A 26,563-nucleotide genomic window follows, 5' to 3' on the forward strand; every position below is an offset into this window, starting at 1 on the left:
AAAACCGTATGACATATAAATGTGGGTGTAAAGAAACATTATTATAATTATTATTTATTTAGCCTGTACCTAGCATCGGGGAGTGCTTTACAAGTCATGGGGGGAAGGACACATAGAGAAGAGGATTGAAAGGGATTAATACGAGGAGTGGGGGTGCAATCAACGGGGAGGGTGGACAATTAGGCAGCGAGGGATATACAAGCAACCAGGTGAGGAATAGGGAAGTTCAGATTGCCTAGTTTTTGGTTAGGAGGAGTGTGTCAAGGGCTTGTGGACCTACTTATTAAGGAGGAGCCATTTCTTGAAGAGCAGGCACTTGAGATCCTTCATGAAATGTAGAAGTGAGGGGGCGAGTCTGGCATTGACAGGGAGGAGGTTCCAGGGCCTGGAAGCACAGAAAAAGAAGGCCTGTTTTCTGGTTCTTTCCTTCCTGCATTGACAGAGCTCAAGTCTGCACAGTTTTGGCTTCTGGTGGATTGTTGAACTCAGGAGCTGCTGAGCTTCTCCTCGAGTTAGGTTGGGGACTTGAGAGTGGCAACCTTATAGATGATGCAGCAGGATTTGAAGATGATACATGCCTGCAGCAGGAGCCAGGGGAGTTCGATGAGTGCTGGAGTGATGTGGTCGAATTTGATGAGTTTTGCTGCAGCATATAGGACACATCTCAGGGGTGCCAGAGTGGTCGCCAGAAGGCCTTCCATTAAAGCATCATTGCCACCATCCAGGAGGCAAAGGACTCTTACTTGGACAGCAGATTTGAAGTTCTTTGCTGGGAGGAAGGACTTGGTTTTTTCCACAGGAGAGAAAGCTTGTAATAAGCTGTTTGCGTCTTTCTCCCTATGTGGTATTTGAAGGAGAGATGTCTGTTGATGTAGAACCAAAGGCACATGGCACAGCTGAGGTGTGAAGCCCTTGAGGTTCATAGCGTAGAGGCAGATCAGGATGTCAAGGTATTTGGCGCTGTAGGTCATCAGTAACAATTCAGTCTTGTAGGGGTTGAGCTTCAGGTAAGTACTGGACATCTAGGACTGCATCAAAGTCTGGCAGGCCATCAGCATGTAGCAATACTGGGATATATTGTGGGCACTGCCCTCCTGAAAATGTTGCAAAACACTCCTGTACCGAACATCCTTTGGATTTTTTGATGTGTTACCCTACTGAACGGATTGTCATTTGTCACATTTTTGTAAACATTGCTAACAGTTTTTTCTCAAAATTGTGCTGTAAAAGGTCCAGCATGCTGAATTAAATTGTATGTAGTATTGCATCACATACAATGATCACATCAATGCTTGCACACTCGGAGGGAATGCAGGCGAAACTTTAAGATATCATTTGACTGCAATGTGTATTGATCTTTAAAGAGATGCTTAGTGCAACAAACAGGGTTTGATTGTGACCATTTATTTTCATGTGTGGGTGTTTTGTAAGGTGCCAGATACCAGCAAGCCACTTGAGAGCGAAATGAAGGTAAAGGGGGGCTGGGCAGGATTGTACGTGTCAAGGTAATAAGGGAAGGCAGGTGTACTGTGGTAAATGTTCAAGCACAAGAAGTAATACCTTCTTCGTTGCTAGACAAACACAGTATTATCCATACAGTAGATTGTGGCATTTAATAATGAAACCACGGATGTCCAGGGCCAGATGGATGAGGATGACAAAGCCATATGTACCATCAGGGTGCAGTATTCAATGGATGTCTTTCCAGTGCTTGGGTGATGAAGAGAAGGGTTAGAGGCTGGACTCCAAGTAGTCAATAAGGTCCTGGGAATACTTTCAGAAGTCTTAGATATCGGGAGCAGGCTCGTCTTGGAAGCAAGACGACGCTGAGCAACACAAGTTCGATTCTCGTGTGCGCACTTAGAAACCTCTGGGTAGTAAGCGGGTTATAAATGACCCATTACAATTACAATTACAATTTAGCTTACTTCCTGGATTTAGCAGGTCATGGGTATGCTTCCAGAAGTCTTAGCTTATTTCCTGGATTTAGCAGGTCCTGGGAATGCTTCCGGAAGTCTTAGCTTATTTCCTGGATTTAGCAGGTCCTGGGAATGCTTCCGGAAGTCGTAGCTTATTTTCTGGATTTAGCAGGTCCTGGGAATGCTTCCGGAAGTCTTAGCTAATTTCCTGGATTTAGCAGGTCCTGGAATGCTTCCGGAAGTCTTAGCTTATTTCCTGGATTTAGCAGGTCCTGGGAATGCTTCCGGAAATCTTAGTTTATTTCCTGGATTTAGCAGAGTTCTTTTCAGATGAGGGGTGTGTTGACAGGCTGTTCCAGAGATTGGGCAGCAGAAAAGATGTGGGGTATGTTTCTGTACTTTACGGGTATGCTTTTTTTCCCCCTCGGGTCTGAGTGGTCGGCTTGGATGATATTGGGCAATACTGTAGGATAGTTATTTTTGGAACTTGAGCTCCATAGCCTACGGTGCAAAATTTAAAATATGTAGCATTGTTAAAATTCTTAGCATGCTGAGACAGATTTGACGAAATGTTTTGTCCTGAATAGTCATTGGATGCTCAATGTGGCCGAAACAGAACAGGGCTCAGTGAATGTGTTAACCTTACCGTTTACATAGGTGGTGTTTCCTAATGTACTTATGGAAGTGGTGGGCTGCAAGACAGGAACGGTAGTGCTTGGATCCGGGACAGCATCAGAGGTGGTGGCACCGGGAGTGGTGGCACCAGGAGTGATTGCACCAGGAGTGCTTTCTGAAAAGAAAACAAGAAACAACTGTTACTGAAGTGAAAACAATCAACATCTTGCCAACATGTAAAAGAACAAAGTCACGTGGTTTAGGATTCTAATTCTCATCGTCCTCTTGATCTCTCCTAGAAGAATTACACAAGTTGACTGAATTTCCGACTAGTTGATGGCAACCCAACTCACTCAATGACTGGCTCTCTGGTTTTAAGGCTCACTCACTGCAAGACATTGGATCCGAGGACCTCTTTTGCTAGCCCTTTGAAATTGGTTTGTGTGTGTTTCGGTGTGAACCCAGAGCAGTCAGGGATAGAGGGGCTCAGCTCACATTTCTTTGGAAAGTATGAACGTGTGGCAGGCTAGTGATAATGGCATAGTTTGCGGTTTCTAGCCTGCGGCACAGAGCCTAGATTCGGCACTGGGTTTACAGGCCCAGAGTGCATCACTGCAATGTGTATATTTGGGGAAATGCACAGTAACCTTCAAAGCGTGTAAGAGACTCTGACATATGGGCAGAAATATGTAACCTTTTTGCAAGTTTTCCATAGGGTGAACCTTCAGAATGATGTAACTGCAGGGCGGTCTATAAGGTGTATAGTAGGCCGGGGAGTTCTTGCATGTCATCCTGTACTCCATGTGTGTTACTTTAAGCGCCCAATTTGGGTTTCGCACGAGGGTGGGAAGATATGAGTTTTTAGTGTGCTGTGAGCATATGTGCTGCGATTACAAACACACTCTGTCATCTCGCAAGTCCTTGCTGAGCTACAGTCTATACCGATTGTAAACGGTGCCAACCTTTTTGCCTTCGGGTTCCAGTGGCTCTGTGTTTTAAATATATATGCCCCAGTTAGGTGACTGGAGGCTGGTTTCAATTTTTGGGATGTTGTGAAATAGATGAACCTGCTTTGTCTGCCTGCCATGGTGAGGGCTTCAACCTTTATCTATGGAATTGCCAAGACTATACCGTAATTATCTGTAATGCTCAATGTTTTACAATGGACAGTATGTGGGGGATTTTTTTTTATGTCTAAGAACATGTGAATGGATATGAAGAATTGTGCATTTGCGCTATAGTGATTGTAAGTTTCAAATGTGCATGTCCCCGAAAACCTTATTTTCTTGTTTGTGCACGTGTGGTTATTAAGAGCCCGGTCTTTGAAGGAGGACCATCAAAGAGATGCATTCCTAAAGAACACAATAGACTGAGCACTTTTTTGGTACCAACAGCCAAGCTGCTGAGCCTTATGCTATGATCCAAACTCCCTTCTTCCCATGGATGACTCCGGCGAGGCGACGTTCCATCCTACGTCGTGCAGTGAGCCCTTTCTGCAGGCCCCTGCGAGCCGTTTAGCACGCCGGTCCCCTTTGACCGTGTGGTAAGTGCTACCCTCCCCCGACCCTCTTCCGTGTTGTGATGGTTTGTGTTTCCCTCTGTTCCTCCTCTAATCCCCTCTCCCTCTGTCCCCCTCCTCCCTCCGCCCATCCCGCCCGCACCTCCCATTGGCCCGTTGGGCCCTCTTATCGTGCCCTCCCTGGGCAGACCCCTGCCCGGCAGCCCCTGTGGCTAAGGGCCCCTAGGAAAAGGGCGGCACTAACAGAGGCGGTTACAGTTGGTGTCTGCAGGGGACGCCAATGGTCAGCCATCACCTAGGGTGACCCGCACCCTACCCTGTTACCCCTGTCCACCTAGCAGACACTCAGACTCAACTTAGGCCTGTGTTTTGCCTCCTGTTTAAAAATTGCACTGGAAAGTATGTAAAATTAGCATTGTGAACCTAGGCCTTTTTCCCCTCTATTAGGACTCTCAAACCTAGGTGTTTTGTCTCCTGTTTTTTAAAATTGCATTGGATAGTACTTCAATCTGAGTGACTGTCGTGTTGTCCAATTGGCCATCTTGGGTCGCCTCTCTGTCTGGTCTGCTTGCTCCCTGCCCTGTCTCCTTCCCTATTGTTCTCGCCTTTCCTCCCCCTTCCTCGTCTCTTCCCTCACCACCTACTCTATGGTGCTCTCTGTCTCTCCTATTTTCTCTAACTGCTTCTCTATGGACTATCCTGCTCTCCTCACTAAATCTGGTAGGAAGAAGTTTAAAAAGGACATCCTGGTCTCCAACCCAGGCCTCCCTAACACTGACACCTATACCAGTGCCTCCTCCAGGCAAACCCTCACTGACATCCTCTTTGTCGTTCCCACACCAGACCCATGGACCCTACACATGGTCTCTGTGCTCTCTCGTTTCTCTTCTTCTCCCATTAATGTTGGCACCCGGTGGAAGGCCTTCCTGGCCCCCTTCCACTCCTCCAAGATCATCATTAATATTTATGTGAATGACACCGTCTTGGTCCAAGGCCCTCAGGACAACCCTCTCTTCTTCAATGGATGAGTCCCACGCCTCATCAATTTACTTTCGTTTCCTATTGTTCCTTCTCTTCCCTCCAGGGCTTCCTTGCATTCCCCTGCTGTCTCCTCCTCGGCTTCCTTGCCCTCTCCTCATTCCCTTTCTGCCCCCACCTCAGGCTTCTTCTACACCTCCGCAGGGCGTACCTCTGATTTGTACCCCTCCCCGGAAGTCTTTCAAGGACGGCAACCTTCTCCATATTGCCACTCTTAACTCTCGCTCAGCTGTCAAACACTCCTGACATCTGCCGCCTTCTGGAGGAACTTGACCTCAATGTTCTCAGTCTCACCGAGACATGGTTAACGGCCAGCTCTGTCACAAGCTTTGACACTCTCCTCCCTGATGGCTACAAGATTCTCTCTGTGCCCAGGTCCAACCACTCCGGAAGGGGTGTAGCCCTGATCTTCCCTGAGTGGATTCCTACACGGGCCTACTCCTCTTTCAAATGTCTCGTCTGCAGGCTCTCTCTCTCTCCCAGCCATTCCCTTCCTGTGGCTACTATCTATCAGCCACCTGGTCAGATCTCCTACTTACTCTCTGAGTGGTCGGACCTCTCCTCTTCCCTCCTGGTCTCGACCACCCAACTCCTCCTTCTTGGAGACTTCAACATCCACCTGGATGATTCCTGCCCTTCCTCTGGACTCTTTCGCGACCTTTGTGACTCTCTCTCACTCTCCATTCTCCCCTCTGGCCCGACTCACTCTGCAGGGCACACTTTGAATGTTCTGATCTTCTCAAGCCTTCCACTATCCCTTTCACCACTCCTCTCTCCTGGAGTGATCACTTTCTCCTTTCCTCCAAGCTCAACCTCTCTACCCCTCAGGCCAAGCCAACTCCATCAATGCCACCCACCTTCTCGGTCATACGACCAATGAAGCGCATGTCAGTTGAGGCTTTCGCCGCCACTTTCTCCCCCCCGCCCCCTTGCCTGACTCACACCCTGACACAGCCCTTTCCATGCTCTACTCTGCTATATCTGACACTCTCAATGTTCTTGCGCCTGTCATGAAGATCTGCCTGAAGCCGAAAGCCAAGTGCAACTCTGGGTACGACTGAGACCTCGTCACCCTTAAACGCAAATGCAGGGTGGCTGAGAGGAAATGGTGTGCTTCACGTACATCCTCTGACAAACTGGCCTGCCGCCTGCTCCAAAGGCAATACCGGCTCTCTGTTCACACCAAGAAGAGAGGTCACATCCAAGCCTGCATCTCTGTGGAATCCAACAACTCGGCTGAAATCTTTAAAATCTGCAAGGAGCTGGCCAATCCTGCCACAGTCTCTACCTCTCCTGCCCCTTCCCAGGCCCTCTGCACAGCACTGGCTTCTCATGTCATCTCTAAAACTCAGGACATCAGGTCCTTTCTCTCTTCCTTGTCTCCTTCTCCCTCTACTCTCTGCTCTTCCTCTTGCCCCTCTTCGGTCACCTTTCCTCCCTCCTTCTTTGCCTTTCCCCTGTTATCCCCAGATGAGGTTTCTAAACAAGTCCGATCTATGAAAGTCTTGTTAAAACAGGTTCTTCCCTGTTCCTTCAAAACCATCAAGGACCACATTGACTCCCTGGCTCCTGCCCTAGCTGATTTCTGCAACCACTCCTTCACCACTCGAGTCTTCCTCTCCCCCCTGAATCACCCCCTCGTGCACCCTCTTCTTAAGAAACCCTCTGCCGACCCTTCCTGCCCGGCTAACTATCGCCCAATCTCTATCACTCCTTTCCTGGACAAACCTCTGGAAAACTGGCCATCTCCCATCTTAATGCTCACACTGAATCCGTTGGTTCTTCTTCAGAGCTGCCAGAAGCACAGAAACTGCTCGCGTGAACATCTGTGAAGAACTGCTCTCCAACCTTGACTCCAATACCCCCTGTGTCCTCATCTTACTTGATCTCTCTGCCTTCGACACGGTCAACCATGCCACCCTGCTCAACCGTCTCAGTGACAACCTGGGGATCACCGGTCAGGCCCTGGCATGGCTGACTTCTTTTCTCTCCGCTCGACCCTCCCAGGTTCAACTCAGGTCCTTCATCTCCCCATCTCTATCTCTACCTGTGGTGTTCCCCAGGGTTCTAACCTCTCTCGCTGGCTGTTCAACCAATACCTGGCATTTCTTGCCCACCGCATTGCCGCACTCTGCCCCAACTTCCACTGCTATGCGGATGACAGGCTATCCTCAGCCACCTCTTTTCCCTCTCTCATCTCTGACTGTCTGACCGCCATCAGGAGTGGTGTGCCGCCAATGATCTCTGCCTTAATGCCACGAAGACCGAGATTCTCCTCATCGGCACACCCACACCCTCCTTTCCTGTCACTCTCTGGCCGGCCTCTCTTGGCCCTCTCCCTGCTCCCACCTGTGAGGCAAAAAACCTCGGGGTCATCTTCGACTCCACACTCTCCTTCTCTCCTCTCATCGCCGATGTCTCTAAGAAGTCACATTACCAGCTGCATCTCCTCAGAGGTATTCTTCCTTTCCTCAACTTCCCCCAGAAGCACACTGTCTCCAGAACTCTGCTTCTTTCTAGGATGGACTATTGCAACAGCCTCTTTCCAAATCTGCCTGTTTCTACTCTCTGTCCTCTTCAACTCATCCAGAACCGGACTGCGACCTCCTGGGCTTGAGGCCAAGAACTGGACTTGTTCTTGGCCTCAAGCCCAGGAATCGTATCTCTTCAGGACTGAAATCTCTACACTGGCTCCCAGTGGCTGCAAGGATTAAGTTCAAAACCCTCTGCATTGTCCACAAGGCCTTCTGGGGCATGAGGCCTCAATACCTTCAACTCTCTCTTCCTAAATATCTTCCTTTGCGAGCTCTTCGCTCATCCGCCTCCAACTCCCTCAGGGTCAGTCGCTTCTACAAGCAACGTGTTGGTGGTAGATCTCTTTCTTTGGCTGGGGCCTCCCTCTGGAACAGACTCCCTGCCCCCTGAAACTTCACTGGTTTACTTGGCCACCCTCTGACCTCGGGCCCAGGTCCCCTCCGCCACCAGTCGCACTCCTGCACTGTCTTGCTGGCAACCCTCGCACTTGGGACTGTTTTCTGTATCCCTACAGCCCCACTACCAGCACTTGACACCTGATGCCTGCACTTACCATTTACCCTTACACTTGCCACCTGCTGGCCATACTTTACCATTGTACTTTGTTATTTATTCTTCCCATGCACTGCAGTGTCCCCTTCCCTTTCCCCCTGCAATTTCCCCCTTTCCCCCTTCCCCTGAACTTGCACGATCTGAATGACACCTGGCCTAGTATGACCGTTGTCTGTCTTCCATCTGTTCCGCCTCCCTTGCCACGTCGCGCCTTGAAACACTTGTGTATAGGCACGTTATAAATGCCACATCATATCATATCATATCATATCATATCATATCATATCATATCATATCATGGATGTGGAAAACATGCCAGCCATTGGATTCAATGGGAAAATCACAGCTCCCATTGGGAATACGATAGGTGGCGGGATCCTATTTGTTAGGAGATAGACAGGAGCTGATGTGTGGCCTGGACATGCGTTAAGTGGCACTGAGGTGATGGGATGAGAGTGGGGAGTAAATGTTTGCAGACTATTATGTTAAGCAGACACAGAAAAAACACTTCAGTTCATTGCATAGGAAAAACGTATTTCTACTTTGTCTATGCTTAATGTAATACTCTGCAAATTCTTAGTTGCACACATCTGCACGCATGCAGAGGTATTTACTATGTACAGGAACGTTACTTAAGTACTGTATGTCAGATTACAGCACATTCTGAGGCGGTGATATCATCTACTACCAAGATATTACCATATTTGAGTGATTTAATGAAGTCCATATACCAGTAAAGAAATGTTAACACTGAAAAACATGTGCACATTATGGTTTGCACAGTATTGCATAAATCACAAATATAGACGAAAGACTTCAGTTCTGGGTTAAACAGGTTAAACAGAAGTCCTTCAACTGTGTCTATGCTTAATGTAGGCATGTCTAGGCTGCATATTGGTCTAAGGGCAAATGCTAACATCTTGGGGAAAATCCATAGCATATATGTTTTACAAGACACATGCTAGGTTGGTAGGGTAGCGTCACCACAGATGTATACTGAGAGGGACCAAGGCTAGCCTGTTGGGGTGAAGCCATCACAGGTGTGGCCGTAAAGGGGGGCGAATGCTGGCATTTTATTGCAAAATTATGAAACGTGTGTCTTTAATTGTGCAAATGCTCGAATTATGGGGGTAATCCATCATTGTTGTGTTCTTACTGGGGGAAATGCTGGCATTGTGGGGAAATGCCATAACATATGTAGCCTTGCAAGGGCAAATGCTGGTAATATATAGGATTAAGCTATCACGTTTGTATCCTTACAGGTGCAGATGCTGGGGATATATAGGATCAAGCTATCAGATGTGTATCCTTACAGGTGCAGATGCTGGCGATATATAGGATCAAGCTATCACATGTGTATCCTTACAAGTGCAGATGCTGGTGATATATAGGATCAAGCTATCACATGTGTATCCTTACAGGTGCAGATGCTGGTGATATATAGGATCAATCTATCACATGTGTATCCTTACAGGTGCAGATGCTGGTGATATATAGGATCAAGCTATCACGTTTGTATCCTTACAGGTGCAGATGCTGGGGATATATAGGATCAAGCTATCAGATGTGTATCCTTACAGGTGCAGTTGCTGGCGATATATAGGATCAAGCTATCACATGTTTATCCTTACAAGTGCAGCTGCTGGTGATATATAGGATCAAGCTATCACGTTTGTATCCTTACAGGTGCAGATGCTGGTGATATATAGGATGAAGCTATCACACGTGTATCCTTACAGGTGCAGATGAAGCTATCACCTGTGTATCCTTACAGGTGCAGATGCTGGTGATATATAGGATCAAGCTATCACGTTTGTATCCTTACAGGTGCAGATGCTGGTGATATATAGGATCAATCGGTCACATGTGTATCCTTACAGGTGCAGATGCTGCGATATATAGGATCAAGCTATCACATGTGTATCCTTACAGGTGCAGATGCTGGCGATATATAGGATCAAGCTATCACATGTGTATCCTTACAAGTGCAGATGCTGGCGATATATAGGACCAAGCTATCACGTTTGTATCCTTACAGGTGCAGATGCTGGTGATATATAGGATCAAGCTATCACATTTGTATCCTTACAGGTGCAGATGAAGCTATCACATGTGTATCCTTACAGGTGCAGATGCTGGTGATATATAGGATCAAGCTATCACGTTTGTATCCTTACAGGTGCAGATGCTGGTGATATATAGGATCAAGCTATCACATTTGTATCCTTACAGGTGCAGATGAAGCTATCACATGTGTATCCTTACAGGTGCAGATGCTGGTGATATATAGGATCAAGCTATCACATGTGTATCCTTACAGGTGCAGATGATGGTGATATATAGGATCAAGCTATCACATGTGTATCCTTACAGGTGCAGATGCTGGTGATATATAGGATCAAGCTATCACATGTGTATCCTTTACAAGGGCAGATGCTGGTGATATATAGGATCAAGCTATCACATTTGTATCCTTACAGGTGCAGATGCTGGTGATTTATAGGATCAAGCTATCACGGTTGTATCCTTACAAGTGCAGATTCTGGTGATATATAGGATCAAGCTATCACGTTTGTATCCTTACAAGTGCAGATGCTGGTGATATATAGGATCAAGCTATCACGTTTGTATCCTTACAGGTGCAGATGCTGGTGATATATAGGATCAAGCTATCTCTCACATGTGTATCCTTACAGGTGCAGATGCTGGTGATATATAGGATCAAGCTATCACGTTTGTATCCTTACAAGTGCAGATTCTGGTGATATATAGGATCAAGCTATCACATTTGTATCCTTACAAGTGCAGATTCTGGTGATATATAGGATCAAGCTATCACGTTTGTATCCTTACAGGTGCAGATGCTGGTGATATATAGGATCAAGCCATCACATGTGTATCCTTACAGGTGCAGATGCTGGTGATATATAGGATCAAGCTATCACGTTTGTATCCTTACAGGTGCAGATGCTGGTAATATATAGGATCAAGCTATCACATTTCTATCCTTACAAGTGCAGATTCTAGTGATATATAGGATCAAGCTATCACATTTGTATCCTTACAAGTGCATATTCTGGTGATATATAGGACAAAGCTATCACGTTTGTATCCTTACAGGTGCAGATGCTGGTGATATATACGATCAAGCTATCACATGTGTATCCTTACAGGTGTAGATGCTGGTGATATATAGGATCAAGCTATCACGTTTGTATCCTTACAAGTGCAGATTCTGGTGATATATAGGTTCAAGCTATCACGTTTGTATCCTTACAGGTGCAGATGCTGGTGAAATATAGGATCAAGCTATGACATTTCGATCCTTACAAGTGCAGATTCTGGTGATATATAGGATCAAGCTATCACGTTTTTATCCTTACAAGTGCAGATTCTGGTGATATATAGGATCAAGCTATCACATTTGTATCCTTACAGGTGCAGATGCTGGTGATATATAGGATCAAGCTATCACGTGTGTATCCTTACAGGTGCAGATGCTGGTGATATATAGGATCAATCTATCACATGTGTATCCTTACAAGTGCAGATTCTGGTGATATATAGGATCAAGCTATCACGTTTGTATCCTTACAAGTGCAGATTCTGGTGATATATAGGATCAAGCTATCACGTTTGTATCCTTACAGGTGCAGATGCTGGTGATATATAGGATCAAGCTATCACATGTGTATCCTTACAGGTGCAGATGCTGGTGATATATAGGATCAATCTATCACATGTGTATCCTTACAGGTGCAGATGCTGGTGATATATAGGATCAAGCTATCACGTTTGTATACTTACAGGTGCAGATGCTGGTGATATATAGGATCAAGCTATCACATGTGTATCCTTACAGGTGCAGATGCTGGTGATATATAGGATCAAGTTATCACATTTGTATCCTTACAGGTGCAGATGCTGGCGATATATAGGATCAAGCTATCACATGTTTATCCTTACAAGTGCAGATGCTGGTGATATATAGGATCAAGCTATCACATGTGTATCCTTACAGGTGCAGATGAAGCTTTCACATGTGTATCCTTACAGGTGCAGATGCTGGTGATATTCGGTCAAAACCATCAAAGGTGTTGGCTGATAGGGGAAAATGTTAGCAATATTTGGCCAAAGATATAACAGGTGTGTTCCCACCGAGGCTAATACTGGCAATATTTCAGCAAAGTCACCATGAGTGTCTTCTTACAGTTACAATATTGCCATTATTTGTTCCTGTCTCTACTTTACCTCTACAAAACGTTTCAAAACACAGCCGGGCATCTATGTGTTTTTCTGCACGCATACTGCATGTCTTATCCTGTGATAAATTACCTGCTTCTATTTGCCCAATATTTTTGAGCTGGCATACCCTCCTATGAAAGACATTGTACTCTGTCATTGACCAATAATAATAACTAATCCACCTGCTTATATGATTGAAGCTTAGCTGCACAGTGACTTCCAGTGGCTGTTGTGCTTTGCAACTGGCATGGGACTAGATCCCCATTGGACCGTTGGGTTTTGGCCCAAGCAGCTGAAGGTGGAACATGGTATCTGCACTGGGCTTTTGTGTGGAAATGTCATCTAGGTTCTGGGCCCTGTTTTTTTATTTTTATTAATTAATAAAATAATGCAGATAAATCTCTCTCATGAAGGGTGATCTGCTACCCTTTTCATAAACTCCATGCCAAAAGCATAGAGTACACATGTGCCCTGCTGATTTAGTATCCTGATCTGCAGAGCCTGCTCTCCAGTGGCACAGAGCAAGTTCAGAGGACAAAGGTGCTAATTTGACAGCTGGTGAGACAGCCAAGTCAATTCAGCACATAGTCATGAGGAATTACTATTCTCGTGGTAGATTAACCTTCAAACATAAAGCCACGGATTAGGGTATGATGGATAGTAATTCTTATAACTATAGGAAGCCACATCAGATTGATATGATACATGTGTCGACACTGTGGGTCTAACACAGCAGTAGACAGGCTGTGTGTATTCCCCAATACAGGTTGTCTCTGTTGTTCCCAGCAGAACTGTAGCCTTCGGGGTTGCTTCTCTTTGGTCCATTGTGAGGTGGGGTAACACCTCTTGATTGAGGCAGCCACTCATCAGGAAGCTGTCTTGGGAACATGAATCACACCGGGGTGTTGCATTCCAAAAAGGCCTTCAATGCTATTGTCAAGGGAAGAGGCCTGGGATAGTGTAGATAGAGGGAGCTCAGCCTAGTTGGAGGACGATTGCGCCATCTTGTTTCTTTCTGTACCCCTCTCCCCTTCACTTCCTCTTAGCACAAAGCACTTTGGAGCAGGGATCTGACTCCTAAAATCATGCTTGCTGCTGTCCAATCACCTATGGACTTTTTCCTTCAAAAGAGAGGGTCTCTCATCCCTTCTTGCAGTTCACTCTTGAACAAACACCTGCGGAAGTATTCATTGGACCTCTGTTGCGAGAAGTGACTCTCCAAAGCCATGGGTGAAGAATTAGTGTCCGAAGCAGAGGCACACTTTGCTCCCTTACCATCACCATGGCAGATTGGGGATGACCTGCTGCTGGATTAAAACCTGCATCTGTTCCAGCCACACTTCAGCCCAGGACCTCACAGTGTTGAAGGACCCTTCGAGGTGGTGCCAGCCTTCCTCATGGAGGAAGTGTGAGGAATATTCTTATCCTTGAGCCCCTGCATCGAAACACACAGCAAGCCGAGAGTCAAGACAGCCAAGAACTGACAGAAAAGGGGGATTAGTGAGTGGACAATCAACTTCAGGGTGGAAAAACACATAAGGTTGTGCAGAAGAATCATGGTTGTGTTAGCTGTTATGCGTCTTTCTAAACTTCGGTTGGGTCCCCTTTACATGTTGCCACAATAGCTTTCTTCTGGTCACACTAGCCATTGCCTTCGGCCATGCCCTGTGCCAAAGGCCTTTGGCTGTGGCCACTCTACAAATTGCCCCATATTGCGTGCGTTTGAGAAATGTGTTGGAAGTGTGAAGCAGTCTGGCAGTCGTACGACTTATTGAGGAGATATGTGGAACTTTCTGTCATCAGCTACTTTGGCCACTCTAATCTGCTATCTATAGCCTTCCTGCCTGGTATCATAAAAAGGCGAGCGATGCACATTTGTGTGCACGAGTTTGAGAAGTGTGTTGGAAGTGCGAAGCAGTCTGGCAGTCCATTAGGACCGTGGATGCAGCCTTGACTTGAAGATCCGAGAGGTCAGATTTCAAAAAGTAAGTGCAGACGTGATATAACCGGCTTTATCCATTACAATGCAGCCTCATAAAAAGGCCAAGTTGGGCACTAATAACTTGCGCCCCAAGAATAAAGCTAAGGTTCCATTTAGTGCGGTTCAAAAACCGGAGTCTCAGGGTGTAAGACAAGTACTTACAGCTAAAGATAAAGCTCACACCTCAGAAGGAAAACACAGAGGTAAAATCACGATTTTTTTTAACGCTGAATCCAATAGTAGATTGACAGAGCAACCCCAGGGTGTGAATGCAGAATGAAATGACGTACACAGATCACTGTCTACTATGACTGATAATAATTCCTTATTGGAATTATCTAACTCTCTCCAGAAAGAAAGAAATAATCCCTCTCAGGGACGGCTGGGGGCGGTCAATAGTGCAGGAGACTATTGACCATGATATTCTTCCTTATGAAATTGAGTCAACTGGTAATCGTGTGTCTGCTTCTCTTGTGCTTTACGCAGATAGGTCGAATGAGGATCTCAGCTCTGAGTGTTCTAACCAATCGGCCTTATACAATACTAAATTGGAAAAGTTACAATTCGCCATCAAAATCCTGCTAAAACTCAGCAATAGGATACATGAAAATATATGCTCCCAAGCGACTATTTTAACAATAGAGAGCACACGAGGATAATTAAAAGCAGAGAGACTACCAGGTTTGGTGAAAGATGTAACATCATTGATTCCGGTCGGAGTGGATCTAATTTTAGAGGGCTGAAGGATCTGGTAATTTGATTGATAGCAATTTAGAGGGAAACAAAGTGACTACCCAAGCGCAGGAAGCACTGCAAAACATCGATGATGGCTCAGGTAGTATTTATTTGTCACAAAAGGAGGGATGGCACCTAAAAAGGTTAGCTGCGTTAAAATAAAAGAAATGGAGTCAAATGAAAAACTCTTCCAATGGCAACCATAGCTCCACAAACGTCCGGGGGCTGTCTAATGGGTGACTCTAAAAAGGCTAGGAAGAGAGCCAAAAGGAAACCAAAGAGAGCCAGCAAGGTCAATGGTTAGCGAAAGCAGTAATCGCTGCTGTGGCAGTAGAGCCTTTCGGTGAGAAATCTCCTTTTGTTAATAAGTCTAGTAGTGTAATGGCCAATTTTGGAGCGGGGCTGAGCAAAACGTTCACAAACGGTAATCTATTTCCTAATCGGGACGATGCATGGTCAAATAAGGAAGCCATATTACAATTGTTTAGTGCGTTACCTCAGCTCCGAGTGTTATTATAAAGTGCGTAGACTATGTTGAACTTCATGAGGCTACTAAAATCCCTACCTCGATGGTCTATTGTCATGCGTCTGAAACAGTTCACTTCGTAAGACTCCACCACCAGCGATTATTGAAGATGAGGTATGATGTTGAAATCTTGAATTTGCCTATAGTGGCCAGTGGTGAAGCGAAACAGAGGAGTGTGCAACGTAGGCAACTAGATTCGAAAACATGTAATAAAGTTGAGAAAAGTACTTTTGTGAAAAAGCCCTGTGTTACAAGAAGAGAAGGGAACTTGGTGGTGGGGGGGGGGGGCACTTGAAGATCACCACCACCTGGTGAATCATCCGATTGAAATTGATGGATACATGTTTTTTTCAAGCATTGGCAAATAGGGGCTTGGTTGGGAGGCCAACGAGAAGTCTATTGTTAGGAATCATTACAGATCTGGAGGCGAAAAAAATAGAAATTCCGGCCAACGAATATAATATTTTAGCAGTAGAGGTTACTCATCCATTATTGGGAGGGGTGAAAAAGATGCTAGTGATTAATGTATACAAACCTCCATGGGGTAATATCACAGGTAGCATCCACTGTACCCTTGGTGAAGTAATTGTGGGATGGAAACAGGAAAATGGGGGTATGCTGATATTAATTGGGGGTGACCTTAATGCACACTGCTTCGCGACCCAAAAATTGATGAAACTGAAGACGTTGCGGCTGTGTGCATTATGGAACAGATGACCTCCAATGCACAGGTAAACTGTGGGTGCGATTCGTAATAGACTGGAGATTGTATATTGTAAATGGTAGAACAAGAGGTAATAATACCTGGAAGGTTGGCAGGAAGGAGGCTATATTAGATTATTTTCTTATCAGTAGTGAAGACAGAAATAATATCTGACATATGAATGTAGGACATAGCACATACAGTGATCACGCCATGTTGAGATTAAAACTGACTGCAGAGTGGGATTTAACTTGGTTTAGGAAAATAAGGGATGTAGAGATAAACACCAGGATGAATAGAATAAATTGGACAAGCAAAAATCTAATGAATGCGGTGATAATGGAACATGTGATAGATTAAATCCACAATAACTTGCATATCTCCGCTCGGGGTCTAATTAGTTGGTACTTGCATCATGTATCTTAAATTGCCATTACGGGGAACAGATACATGCATAGAAACGGGGTCAGGCACTTGGGTGTTTATGAACCAGTGATAAGAAAGGCAAAGACCCTTCTTAAACGTAATATCAGGAGGATTAGGAATAGGAAGTGGCCCTTGGATGCCTGGGCAATAGTCTTGTTTATTAAGAGAAAAAAATGTATATGATTTAATTGGGTAAAAAGATGTTGACTTTCTATAAAAAATTTGCAGTGGCAATTCATGCTGGAAGGGCGACTCCAAGGGAATCTGGAAAACCCATAGGAATATGAAGGGGACAAAAGCAGGCATAATTACCAATCCATCGATGCAGAGACATGGGTCGATCATCTGATGAAAGCATGCAGTGGAAGTCCCCTTCATGGTCATAGGAAAGAGCCTACTGCCGGCCCAGCGTTCGCTTTGAAATTTGACACTGAGGATATTCTAATGCTCATTAAGAGATCGAAAACATCGAGAGAGCCAGGACCAGATGACCTAGCCAATGTGTTACTAGTTAGCAAACCAGAAATTTGGTGTAAGATTCAGATAATATTATTTAAGCATGTTTGTGAGAAGGGATATATCCAGAAGTCCTGCAGAAAGGCCAAACTAATACCAATTTATCAGAAAACATCAACGTACTGATCCGGCCAACTACAGGCTATTTTCCATGTCTGATGTACCTGGAAAGATGTTCGCCTTTATTGTATTGACACGTTGGGTAATGCACAATTATATTTTAGGTCCTTGGCAAACTGGATTTATGGCCACTTCCCATAATATCCTTTAATTAAGCACACTAATAACTAAGGCTCGTAAGAATAATCATCCTCCATTGTATATGATGTTTATATACTTTAAAGCCGCGTAAAAAACTGTGCACATATCTCTTTTGTGGGCAAAACTTGAAAAATGGGGAGCCCCTATGGAGCTGCTAAGAATAGTAAAGCAGTTCCATGAAGATACAAGCATTCACGCCAGGTTGGACAGCATGGGTACCTGCTTGAAACGTATTGCCACCACTAAGGGTCTGAAACCAGGCCATGTGCTGGCCTCTATGCTGTTCAACCCGTACCTAACTGACCTCCCAGGCCGATTGGCCAGGATTAGAGGTTTTCCTCCTACGATAGACGGCTTTCATGTGAGCTGGATTTCGAACGTGGATGATGTTGTACTCCTGTGCCACACTCCGGTGGGATTGAGTGGGGCTGCTAATGAGTTAAAAAAACTATGCGCAAGAGAATGGTGTATGTTGGTAAGAGGACCAAGAACGTGAGGCAAGTATATTTTTCTGGGGTGCGCATAGAGCTGGTTCACTCATATAAATATTAAGTGGTCTATGTAAGACATAACAATAAACATACTGCTCTGTCGGTAGTCAAAATTAGTAACGCCCTTGCATTAACTGCCATTGTAAAGACGTTTGCAGAAATAATTGCGGGGTATGGCCTTGAAGGAGTCATCCTAGTGTATAGGCAAAGCATTTGGCCTGCGATTGTGGATGGTTTGGAGGCTACGCATATGGCAGGCACAACCTGGTTGAATGAATTGAGGGTAGAATATGGAGGAGCTTCCTGCAGTTGCCACAATATGTGCCTATTCAGGCATTAAGGCTGGAGTTAGGATGGACCTCGCTGACTGTCTTTTTCTACATGCGGCGAGGTCTTCTATATATTAAGGCGGTAAAGAATCCTATATGCCCTTTGCTATCATTATTAGTTGCTAGCGTGAAGGACTCAGAGGGGCATAGTTTAGGAGAATATAAAGAGTTAAACAATGAGTTATTTAAGAAAATTAGTTGGGCGCCTTATTGGGATAATGAGCTCTGGGTGCTGAGGAAGGAATTTATTAAAAGTTGAAAGAGTGGAGCTGGGCCTACAATCACAAGCATTTAGCAAAGCTCAGAATTTACAGTCACTACTTGGGATGTCACATCACCTATATGTGTCCTCAAAAGTATTTGGTGATATCCCCTGCTACAGCTTTAAGACGTACCGTAATGCTGATGCAACTAAACCAGTTGCCCACTCTTGGAGTTATGGGTCCGAGACTTGGAATTCCTGCTAAAGATAGAGGGTACAGGATATCCAAAAATAAACAAGTTGAGGAAACAAATCAACACATTATGATGTGCTGTTGTATGCTTGCCCTTGTTTATTTGACTGACCTAGGAGAATTTACACACAAATTGGATACAATCGTATGCATTGTGGGGACATTGTGGAGCCTATGAATTGTCATCTTAACATGTCTCTGAAAAACATGTGGCAAACAATTGCTGATCAGCTTGGCTGGGACAACAGTAGCCAGTGTGGACGAAAAATGTAATGACCTATGGGAACTGTAATCAGATTAAGGATGATGGAAAATGTGCTCTCGTTGTAATGTAATTGTTGACTCAAATGGAAATGTAAAATGTATTTAAGAAGGGTAAAAGTGGATATTTTAGGAAATGAATAGATTTTTAGGATATTAATGGTTTAAATTGTATAAGTATAAAAGTGCCTTTCATAATTTTAAATTTTTTTGAAATTTTTGAAATTCTATAGTCATGACCAGCTTAACTTGGCGTGCTCCCGTTGCAAAGCACATGAGCACATGCATTTTATAAGAGACGGGATTCACAATGACATCAAAAAATGGCATTATGGGGGACATAGCATTATGGCAGACATTATGGGAATGTGCTAAATTAAGCTGATCATAACTTCCCACATATGCTGAATTTCAAGGGTTTTGTTGCGTTTAATCTGCGCAACTTAAATTTACCTTAACTGTGTTTTTTTCAGTGACCCAGCAAAATAGATCTCAAAGTACAAATGCATAAATGAATCCCTGTCCATACATAAGTAACACTGTTATCTAAAGTAATAATCATATAAACATTGTTTCAATAGGGCAGCTTCATTCATATAAAATGCATGCTAAAACCTACATAGTATATAAAATACTAATGCATATTCCTTTATTGAAAACAATGCCAAATAACACCTCAAGTTCATGATTATCTATCTGTATCTGCAAAGACTAATGAAAAAAGAAGGGGAACAGATGTGGGCTATACATAAAAGCTACATCGAAATATAGGTGTACACACGTAAATCACTTCTAGTTCTCAAGCTAATAAATAGTGTACATCATACACTATATCTTAAAGTGCATATCTGTTATTAAATTCAAAAACGCATCTCTGAGTCAACATTTAAACGAGATGGTTGTAAAGTATTAAGTTTGCAAATCAGTTTTGCTTCTAGTTGTCATAAACTAAGTTCTCTGTTACCTTTTCTGTCAAGTTCGGGAATGTGAGCCAGACGCATGCTTTTCTATAACATGCTGAGTTAAAGGATAACTAAGATCAGCATTATTTATAGCTCTGTAATGTTGAAATATATGCAGCATTAATGGGCCAATGGTGGATCCCACATACCTTAACCCACAACTACATATCATTACTCTTTTCTTTTGTATTGTGGTATAGCTGTACAAGCGAGTTTTCACATTCCAAAGAAGAGAAAAAGAAGTACAAAAGCATTTCTGAATAAAATATATACACATCAAATATTGAATAGATGAAAACTTCACATACAAAACTAACATTAAAATACTCTTGACAAAAAGAAGGAAAACATGAAAACAAGAAGACCCAATAACAGGCAAGAGGTACATTAGTTTCTCTAATTCCTAACGCCTAGAAAGCCTAAGGTTCTCAAAACTTCCACCGCCTCTACTGTCAGATGAATTTCATGTCCAGCAACTAGCCTCTCCCAAAATGAGTCTATACACAACCACTGAGGATTATCAACAAACCTGCCCAAAATTGCACATCTTACTGCATAAGTGTTGCTAAAATCTATCAGAATGTGTTTGTCTGATTGGACAACTTGTTTGTTACATAAATTGCAACTATTGTTACCTGAACCTGACTTGTCCTTAATTGCAAGAATTTCCCTTGTGTTAATTATATTCAACCGTACCCTTAGGAAATTCATCCAACTTGCTCTGGCAGGAAAACGGGTCAAATACTTCAGAAGAAAGCCACAGGGTTTATCACATTGAGACCAAGATTTTGATGTTGCTAAGCCTCTCATTTGGTCAATTGTTTCAATCAAATCCAAACTTAATAGTGCCAACTTGACACATGTCGAGCTGGTAATAAGATCGTCGATAGTACGCACACAATGTGATAATTTCATGATCGCTCGCTGTTTGTTCTGAACCAGAACGGGACATATTCCTTTCATTAATTCTAGCTTTAACTCCTCGTAAAGTGATCACACCGGTGGACACATTTTCATTCCATACAGAAACATTATTTTCCAATCCATATACATTTTCATAGAGTGGAGACCTAGTTCGAATCTCAAACTCGCTATCAGTAGGCTTTCTGGGAGATTCAAGGCACTCTTCCAAATCTTACCCTCAATCCTATCCCAGTTCACTTCCTGCGAGTATTGAGATATTTCCAAACCATATAAGATTGAAGGAATAATCTTCAGTTTGTTTGTAATATTTTATTAAGGGTACTATAGAAAACTTACAATACAAATTTCATTTTGTTTCTGTTTGAGCCACTAGTGACACTGTTTTCAATGCAAGGTCAAGTTCCAGATGTTTAATGTTTGAAAAGGATGAACCTTTAGACCCAAATAGGTTAATTCCTTTACACAAGGTTGCAGGAAGCGAGAGCGATCCCAATTAAATTTAGGAACAGTCTTCAGAGGTCTTTTAAACACCACCATTTTAGATTTAAGCGGGTTTACCAAGAGTTCATTCATTTTGGCATATTTATCAAAAGCATTCAGAAGTCGTTGCAGGCTGACTGGTGATTGATCGAGTAACACAATGGGCCGCATTACGACCATGGCGGTAGCGGTGCTGGTAAAAACGGCACGGCTGCTGGCATGGTCGTTTTTCTTCCGGCGCCTGGCAATGGGGAATTACCAGGGCATTACAGTCCCAGTGGCTCCGGTAATTCCCCATAGCCAGGTGCAGGTAACAGTTATTAGCCATTCCCATTCGAGTCCCATAGGACTCAATAGGAATGGGAGGACAGATGCACCGGCACTGTGTGCAACAGTGCTGGTAAATCCGTCAAGGTCTGCAAGCGGGTGCGTTTCCTCCCGCCAGGTCACACCTGGTGGGAGTAAAGGCACCCACTCCCAGAACGCGGAGTATGCCGGTCTGGTAACACCGGTGCCGGTATCTTCCCGGCACCGTTGTTACCGGACCAGCATACTCATAATGAGGCCCAATGGCATCACTATACGCAATCCTATTCATGAATTGGCCGCCGATTTTAGGGCTCACCAGCGAATGAGGCTTTAAGGCCTGTGCTAAATCTGCCACATATAGGTTGAATATAGTGGGAGCAACAATACAACCTTGTCTAACTCCCTTATCAGACCTTACTGCATTTGATAAGTCACCCTTGTTATTCAGTCTAACTTTCAGTTTCGAATCCTCATGCAGACTACCAAAATATTCAGCAATGATTTGTACATGCCCCACTGTTCCAGTTTGGTGCACAAGCGGTCTCTAGTGATGGTGTCAAAAGCCTCTGACAGGTCTAACCAAGCCCCATAAAGGATGGGGCATTTTCTTTTCCAAGACACAGTTGACACCACAGATAGTTCCAGACAGTTTAGGGAGGTGGAGAGACCCCTCCTAAAACATGTCTGCAGTGAGAATCTGCCCTCTATCAGCACTTGTCTACACTTAGCGCTAAGCAGCCCCAGTGAAAATCTTGCAGTCTGCATCTAGGAGGACGATTGGACGATAGTTTGCAGGATCTGTCCGATCTCCCCTCTTATAGATGGGTATTATGACCGCCGTCCTCCAGGAAACTGGAATCATTCTTTTGTTCAGAAAGTGTCTAAACAAGGACAGAAATACTCCCGACAAGAGCCACACGTCTGACTTGAAAATTTGATTCGCCAGGCCTTTTGGGCCCGGGGTCCTCTAAGCCGAAGACTTTTTAATAAGATCCAAGATCCAGTCCTCATCTAGCGAGAGGTCCCATTCCACTTCACTATCATAGGGAAAAACTATCTGTCCCTGATTTGGCCATGTTGCCAAAGTACTCACACCAGACGGCATCTGAGATAACAATACTTTGGGCCGGGTTTTGAGTGCACCTTGAGCTATTAACTAGAGCCCAAAAGCATTGTCAGTTACTATGTGCTAGGGTACTCATCATCAATTCTGCATCTTGCTGAGTCTGCAGGTATCTGTTCGATAAAGATCCTCTTTATACATGTTCCTCAATCTGCTGCACTCAAAACTATATTCCATAGCTGTTCTACAGGAGAATTCCAGATTTCTAAGAGGGGACTTAAGACCTTTCTCTGCTTGGTGACTTCGCTATAAGCATACGTGTGTTTCCTATACCAATGATTATATAGAGGAGCCGGTGGGTACAGTTCCCATAGATAATCAGGGAAAGTTAAAGGAAAATAGGTGGATTCCAGTTCCTCGTAGAAAGGTTACAAGTGGCTCCCAGTAGTTTTGTGTTCAAACTAGTTCCATTACCCTTTAAACATTATCACACTATTCTTTGAGGGTTTATAGTGATTGCATCGAGAAAAAAAGGGGTCTACATACCAACGCATCGAAAACAAAGCATCTAATGCCAAAGCATCGACAGCATCTTTAAAATGGAAAAGTGCCTTTCCATCTAAACCAGTCCATCGAAAATAAAAATGGACTGGTTTCAATGGAAATGCAATTGTACATGTAAAAGATAGCATTTCAATGCATTTTTTTGTAACGTTAAAATGTTACATGGAGCTGTCCAGTGCTGAAATTTCAGCACTGGCCAGCTCCTTGTAATGTTTTAATTTTTTTTGTATATTGGGGGGGTCCCCCCCAAAACCCCAAGCCACACGCTCATTCCCCAACCCTAACCCTAACATAACCCTCAATCTAATCCTATCCACAACCCTAAAACTCATAATAAAACCCTTAATCTAACCCTAGCCCCAAGGCTAACCCTATCCCTAGACCCATCCCTAACCCTAACCCTAAAGTAACCCTTAATCTAACCCTAATCCTAACATAACCCTTAATCTAACCCTAGCCCCAACCCTAACCCTAATGTAACACTTAATCTAACCCTAGCCCCAACCCTAACCCTAATGTAACCCTTACTCTAACCCTAGCCCCAACCCTGACCCTAACCCTAACGTAACCCTTAATCTAACCCTAGCCACAACCATAACCCTAATGTAACCTTTAATCTAACCCTAGCCCCAACCCTAACCCCCATCCCTAACCCTAACCCTAAGGTAACCCTTAAAATAACCCCAGCCCCAACCCTAACCCTAATGTAACCCTTAATCTAACCCTAACCCCAACTCTAACCCTAATGTAACCCTTAATCTAACTCTAGCCCCATCCCTAACCCTAACCCACCCCTAACCCTAATCTAACCCCTAATCTTAACATTATATTTCGATGAAACCATCACATTTTATTCAATGAAATGGCCATTCTATGGAATTGTATTTCTATGGAAAAAATTAGATGGTTTGGTGTTAGATGGTTTGGTTGTCAATGCAATGACCAGATACCCTCTTTGAGTGAATTACAATTAGGTCCCCACCATAAACTCCTTCTCCCTTGATGTGCATTAAACTAAAGGAACCCACCAGTATGTTATGGTCACTAGTTCCCCTGTTAAGGACTCGAAAATCTGTACAGTAAGGAAACAGATTTCTTGACATCATTAAATAATCAATAGCAGAGCCAGAGCTACCTTGTGACCATGTACATGCAGGAGGAATATCTTCACTTACATTGCCATTGGCTAGAACCAAGTCACAGCTTGTCAGGAAAGATAACCACCTTTCTCCATTGACAGATGGGTCTTTATAACCCAATAAACCAGCTGTTTTTTTGATCTAATGCATTGGGTGTTTAAGTCGCCCGCCATTATTATTTCAACTGGACCATATTCAGTTTTGATCTTGGTTAGAAGATCTGATAACGATGACAGAAAATCAAGTAGACTAGACGAGATGGGGTTCCAGTAGACGTTTATGACCACCAAGTACCCGAGGGAGAACAGACCTTTAAAAGTGACCCCGACTGCCATAATGCCCCCCATCTCAAATGAAATTACTTACAGTTTAGCAGTTATTGAGGAACTAAGTGCAATTAACAAGCCCCCCACTGTACGACCGCTCGTTCCTTTAATGGCCAATTGTTGTAAAATTAGAAAGCCATCAAGATAAAGACAATTTGCTAACCAAGTCTACTAAAACAATATTGCATTATGATTTCAAAAAACGAAATCCTGCATATCTCCTGTAGAGAATCAGACAGAGCCAATTCCAGTGTTCCAGTCCAACACCCTCAAAATGCCCCTTACTAAAGCTCATTTTGACCTGTCCTGAGCTTCTCAACCACCTGGCTAATTATATCAGGGAGCATATTCCATATTTTATTTTTTGGATCTATGAGGGTGTGAGTACCTGGGGACTATTTTGCCGGGAGTCTAGAGGCACATTGAGGCCTATGGGCGAGTAGCACTTTATAAAAACTACAAATGATAAATAAATAAATAGATGTTCCGAGCCAGAATTGTGCACAGATTGACCTTGTAAATCATGATTAATATTTTTTTCCACAGAACTTGGATCTTCCTTAAATAAAACTCACAAAGCCTCTATTCCTAACCGTTATAAATCTTACCCTGTCCGCAACAGAGCATCAGCTCATTGACGTGACCTTAGAACAAATTCAGTAATATGGGAACAGTTTTTGTATGGAAAACAAACATATTCAATGGCTGTTGATTCAAAAAGATACAGCATCAGGATTTTTTTTGAAATTGACAGAAATCTACGATTGAGTGCATTAAACACTTGGCTTCACCAACTTGGCTCAGATTCTAGGAACTGCAAAGGGTTGATCAGCAGGCGGTCTAGAGGTCAAACAACTGCTAGAGGAATTCAGCAAGTCTTGAGTACCTGAGCACTCTGTTATAGCTCTTCTGTCTTGCCCGATTCCTGTAGATAGAGCACTTATATTGTCAATACTTTTGACTGCAGAGAGAAATACACCAGAAATCATTGAGAGATTTACCAATGTTTCTTTTTACATGGTCGTAGCCCGGAAATGTTTTCACTTTGTAGAAAATCTGTTCCAACTTTCCCATATCAACCTTTTCTTCAGTTTGTGTTCCAGAGGTTGTTTTAGTTGACTTTGGAAGATGCGTCACAATACTAGCTCCACCTAGGGATCCTTGTTTAACAGCTCTCTCGACATCATCTTGCTTAGAAGATGAATTCTTTCCTTTTGTGCAAAAAATGGGTGCCAATTTTATGGTGTCTTCTTCGGTGATCAATTGTGTTTGTGAGCACATCAATACTTGTCTCGAAGAAATGACCGTCAATGTGAGTTGTGATAACCCCTTCCCAACTGACAAATTCCTTTTCATGTCACGTTGATTTCGATCAACAGAGGACAAAGATATAGCTAGTTTGATTTGACCAGGTTTTTAATGCATGTTGCCTTACAATTCTTTGATTGAGAAGGTTGAGGACATGGGGCCCACCTCACCCTCCCAATTCTTTCTGTTCTTCATACTCTGTCTGACCTTCTGACCCCTCCATTTGGAGCCAGGCAATGCAGAAGGATCATAACTGTCAGTCAGTCTCATCTCAATGTAAGCCATATCAAAAGCATCACTCATTTTGACATCATTCGAGTTCTGAGCCAATCTCATAAACTCTTCCAAGGCTGATTCCCAAAGAGGAATGTCATCCATATC

At 43.8% G+C, this 26,563-nt stretch overlaps 1 protein-coding gene across 1 annotated transcript in view; it reads right to left on the bottom strand.

Moving 5' to 3' along the window:
- COL6A6 (collagen type VI alpha 6 chain) overlaps positions 1–26,563 on the bottom strand; it is an 858,285-nt gene that overhangs the window by 461,593 nt on the left and 370,129 nt on the right. Inside the window, exon 4 of the mRNA XM_069646627.1 lies at positions 2,566–2,709. Within this exon, the coding sequence (XP_069502728.1) occupies positions 2,566–2,709 (144 nt within the window). The remainder of the gene's footprint in view (positions 1–2,565; positions 2,710–26,563) is intronic.

This window comes from Ambystoma mexicanum, chromosome 2q, assembly GCF_040938575.1.
Source record: "Ambystoma mexicanum isolate Mex_15411 chromosome 2q, UKY_AmexF1_1, whole genome shotgun sequence".
NCBI lineage: Eukaryota > Metazoa > Chordata > Amphibia > Caudata > Ambystomatidae > Ambystoma > Ambystoma mexicanum.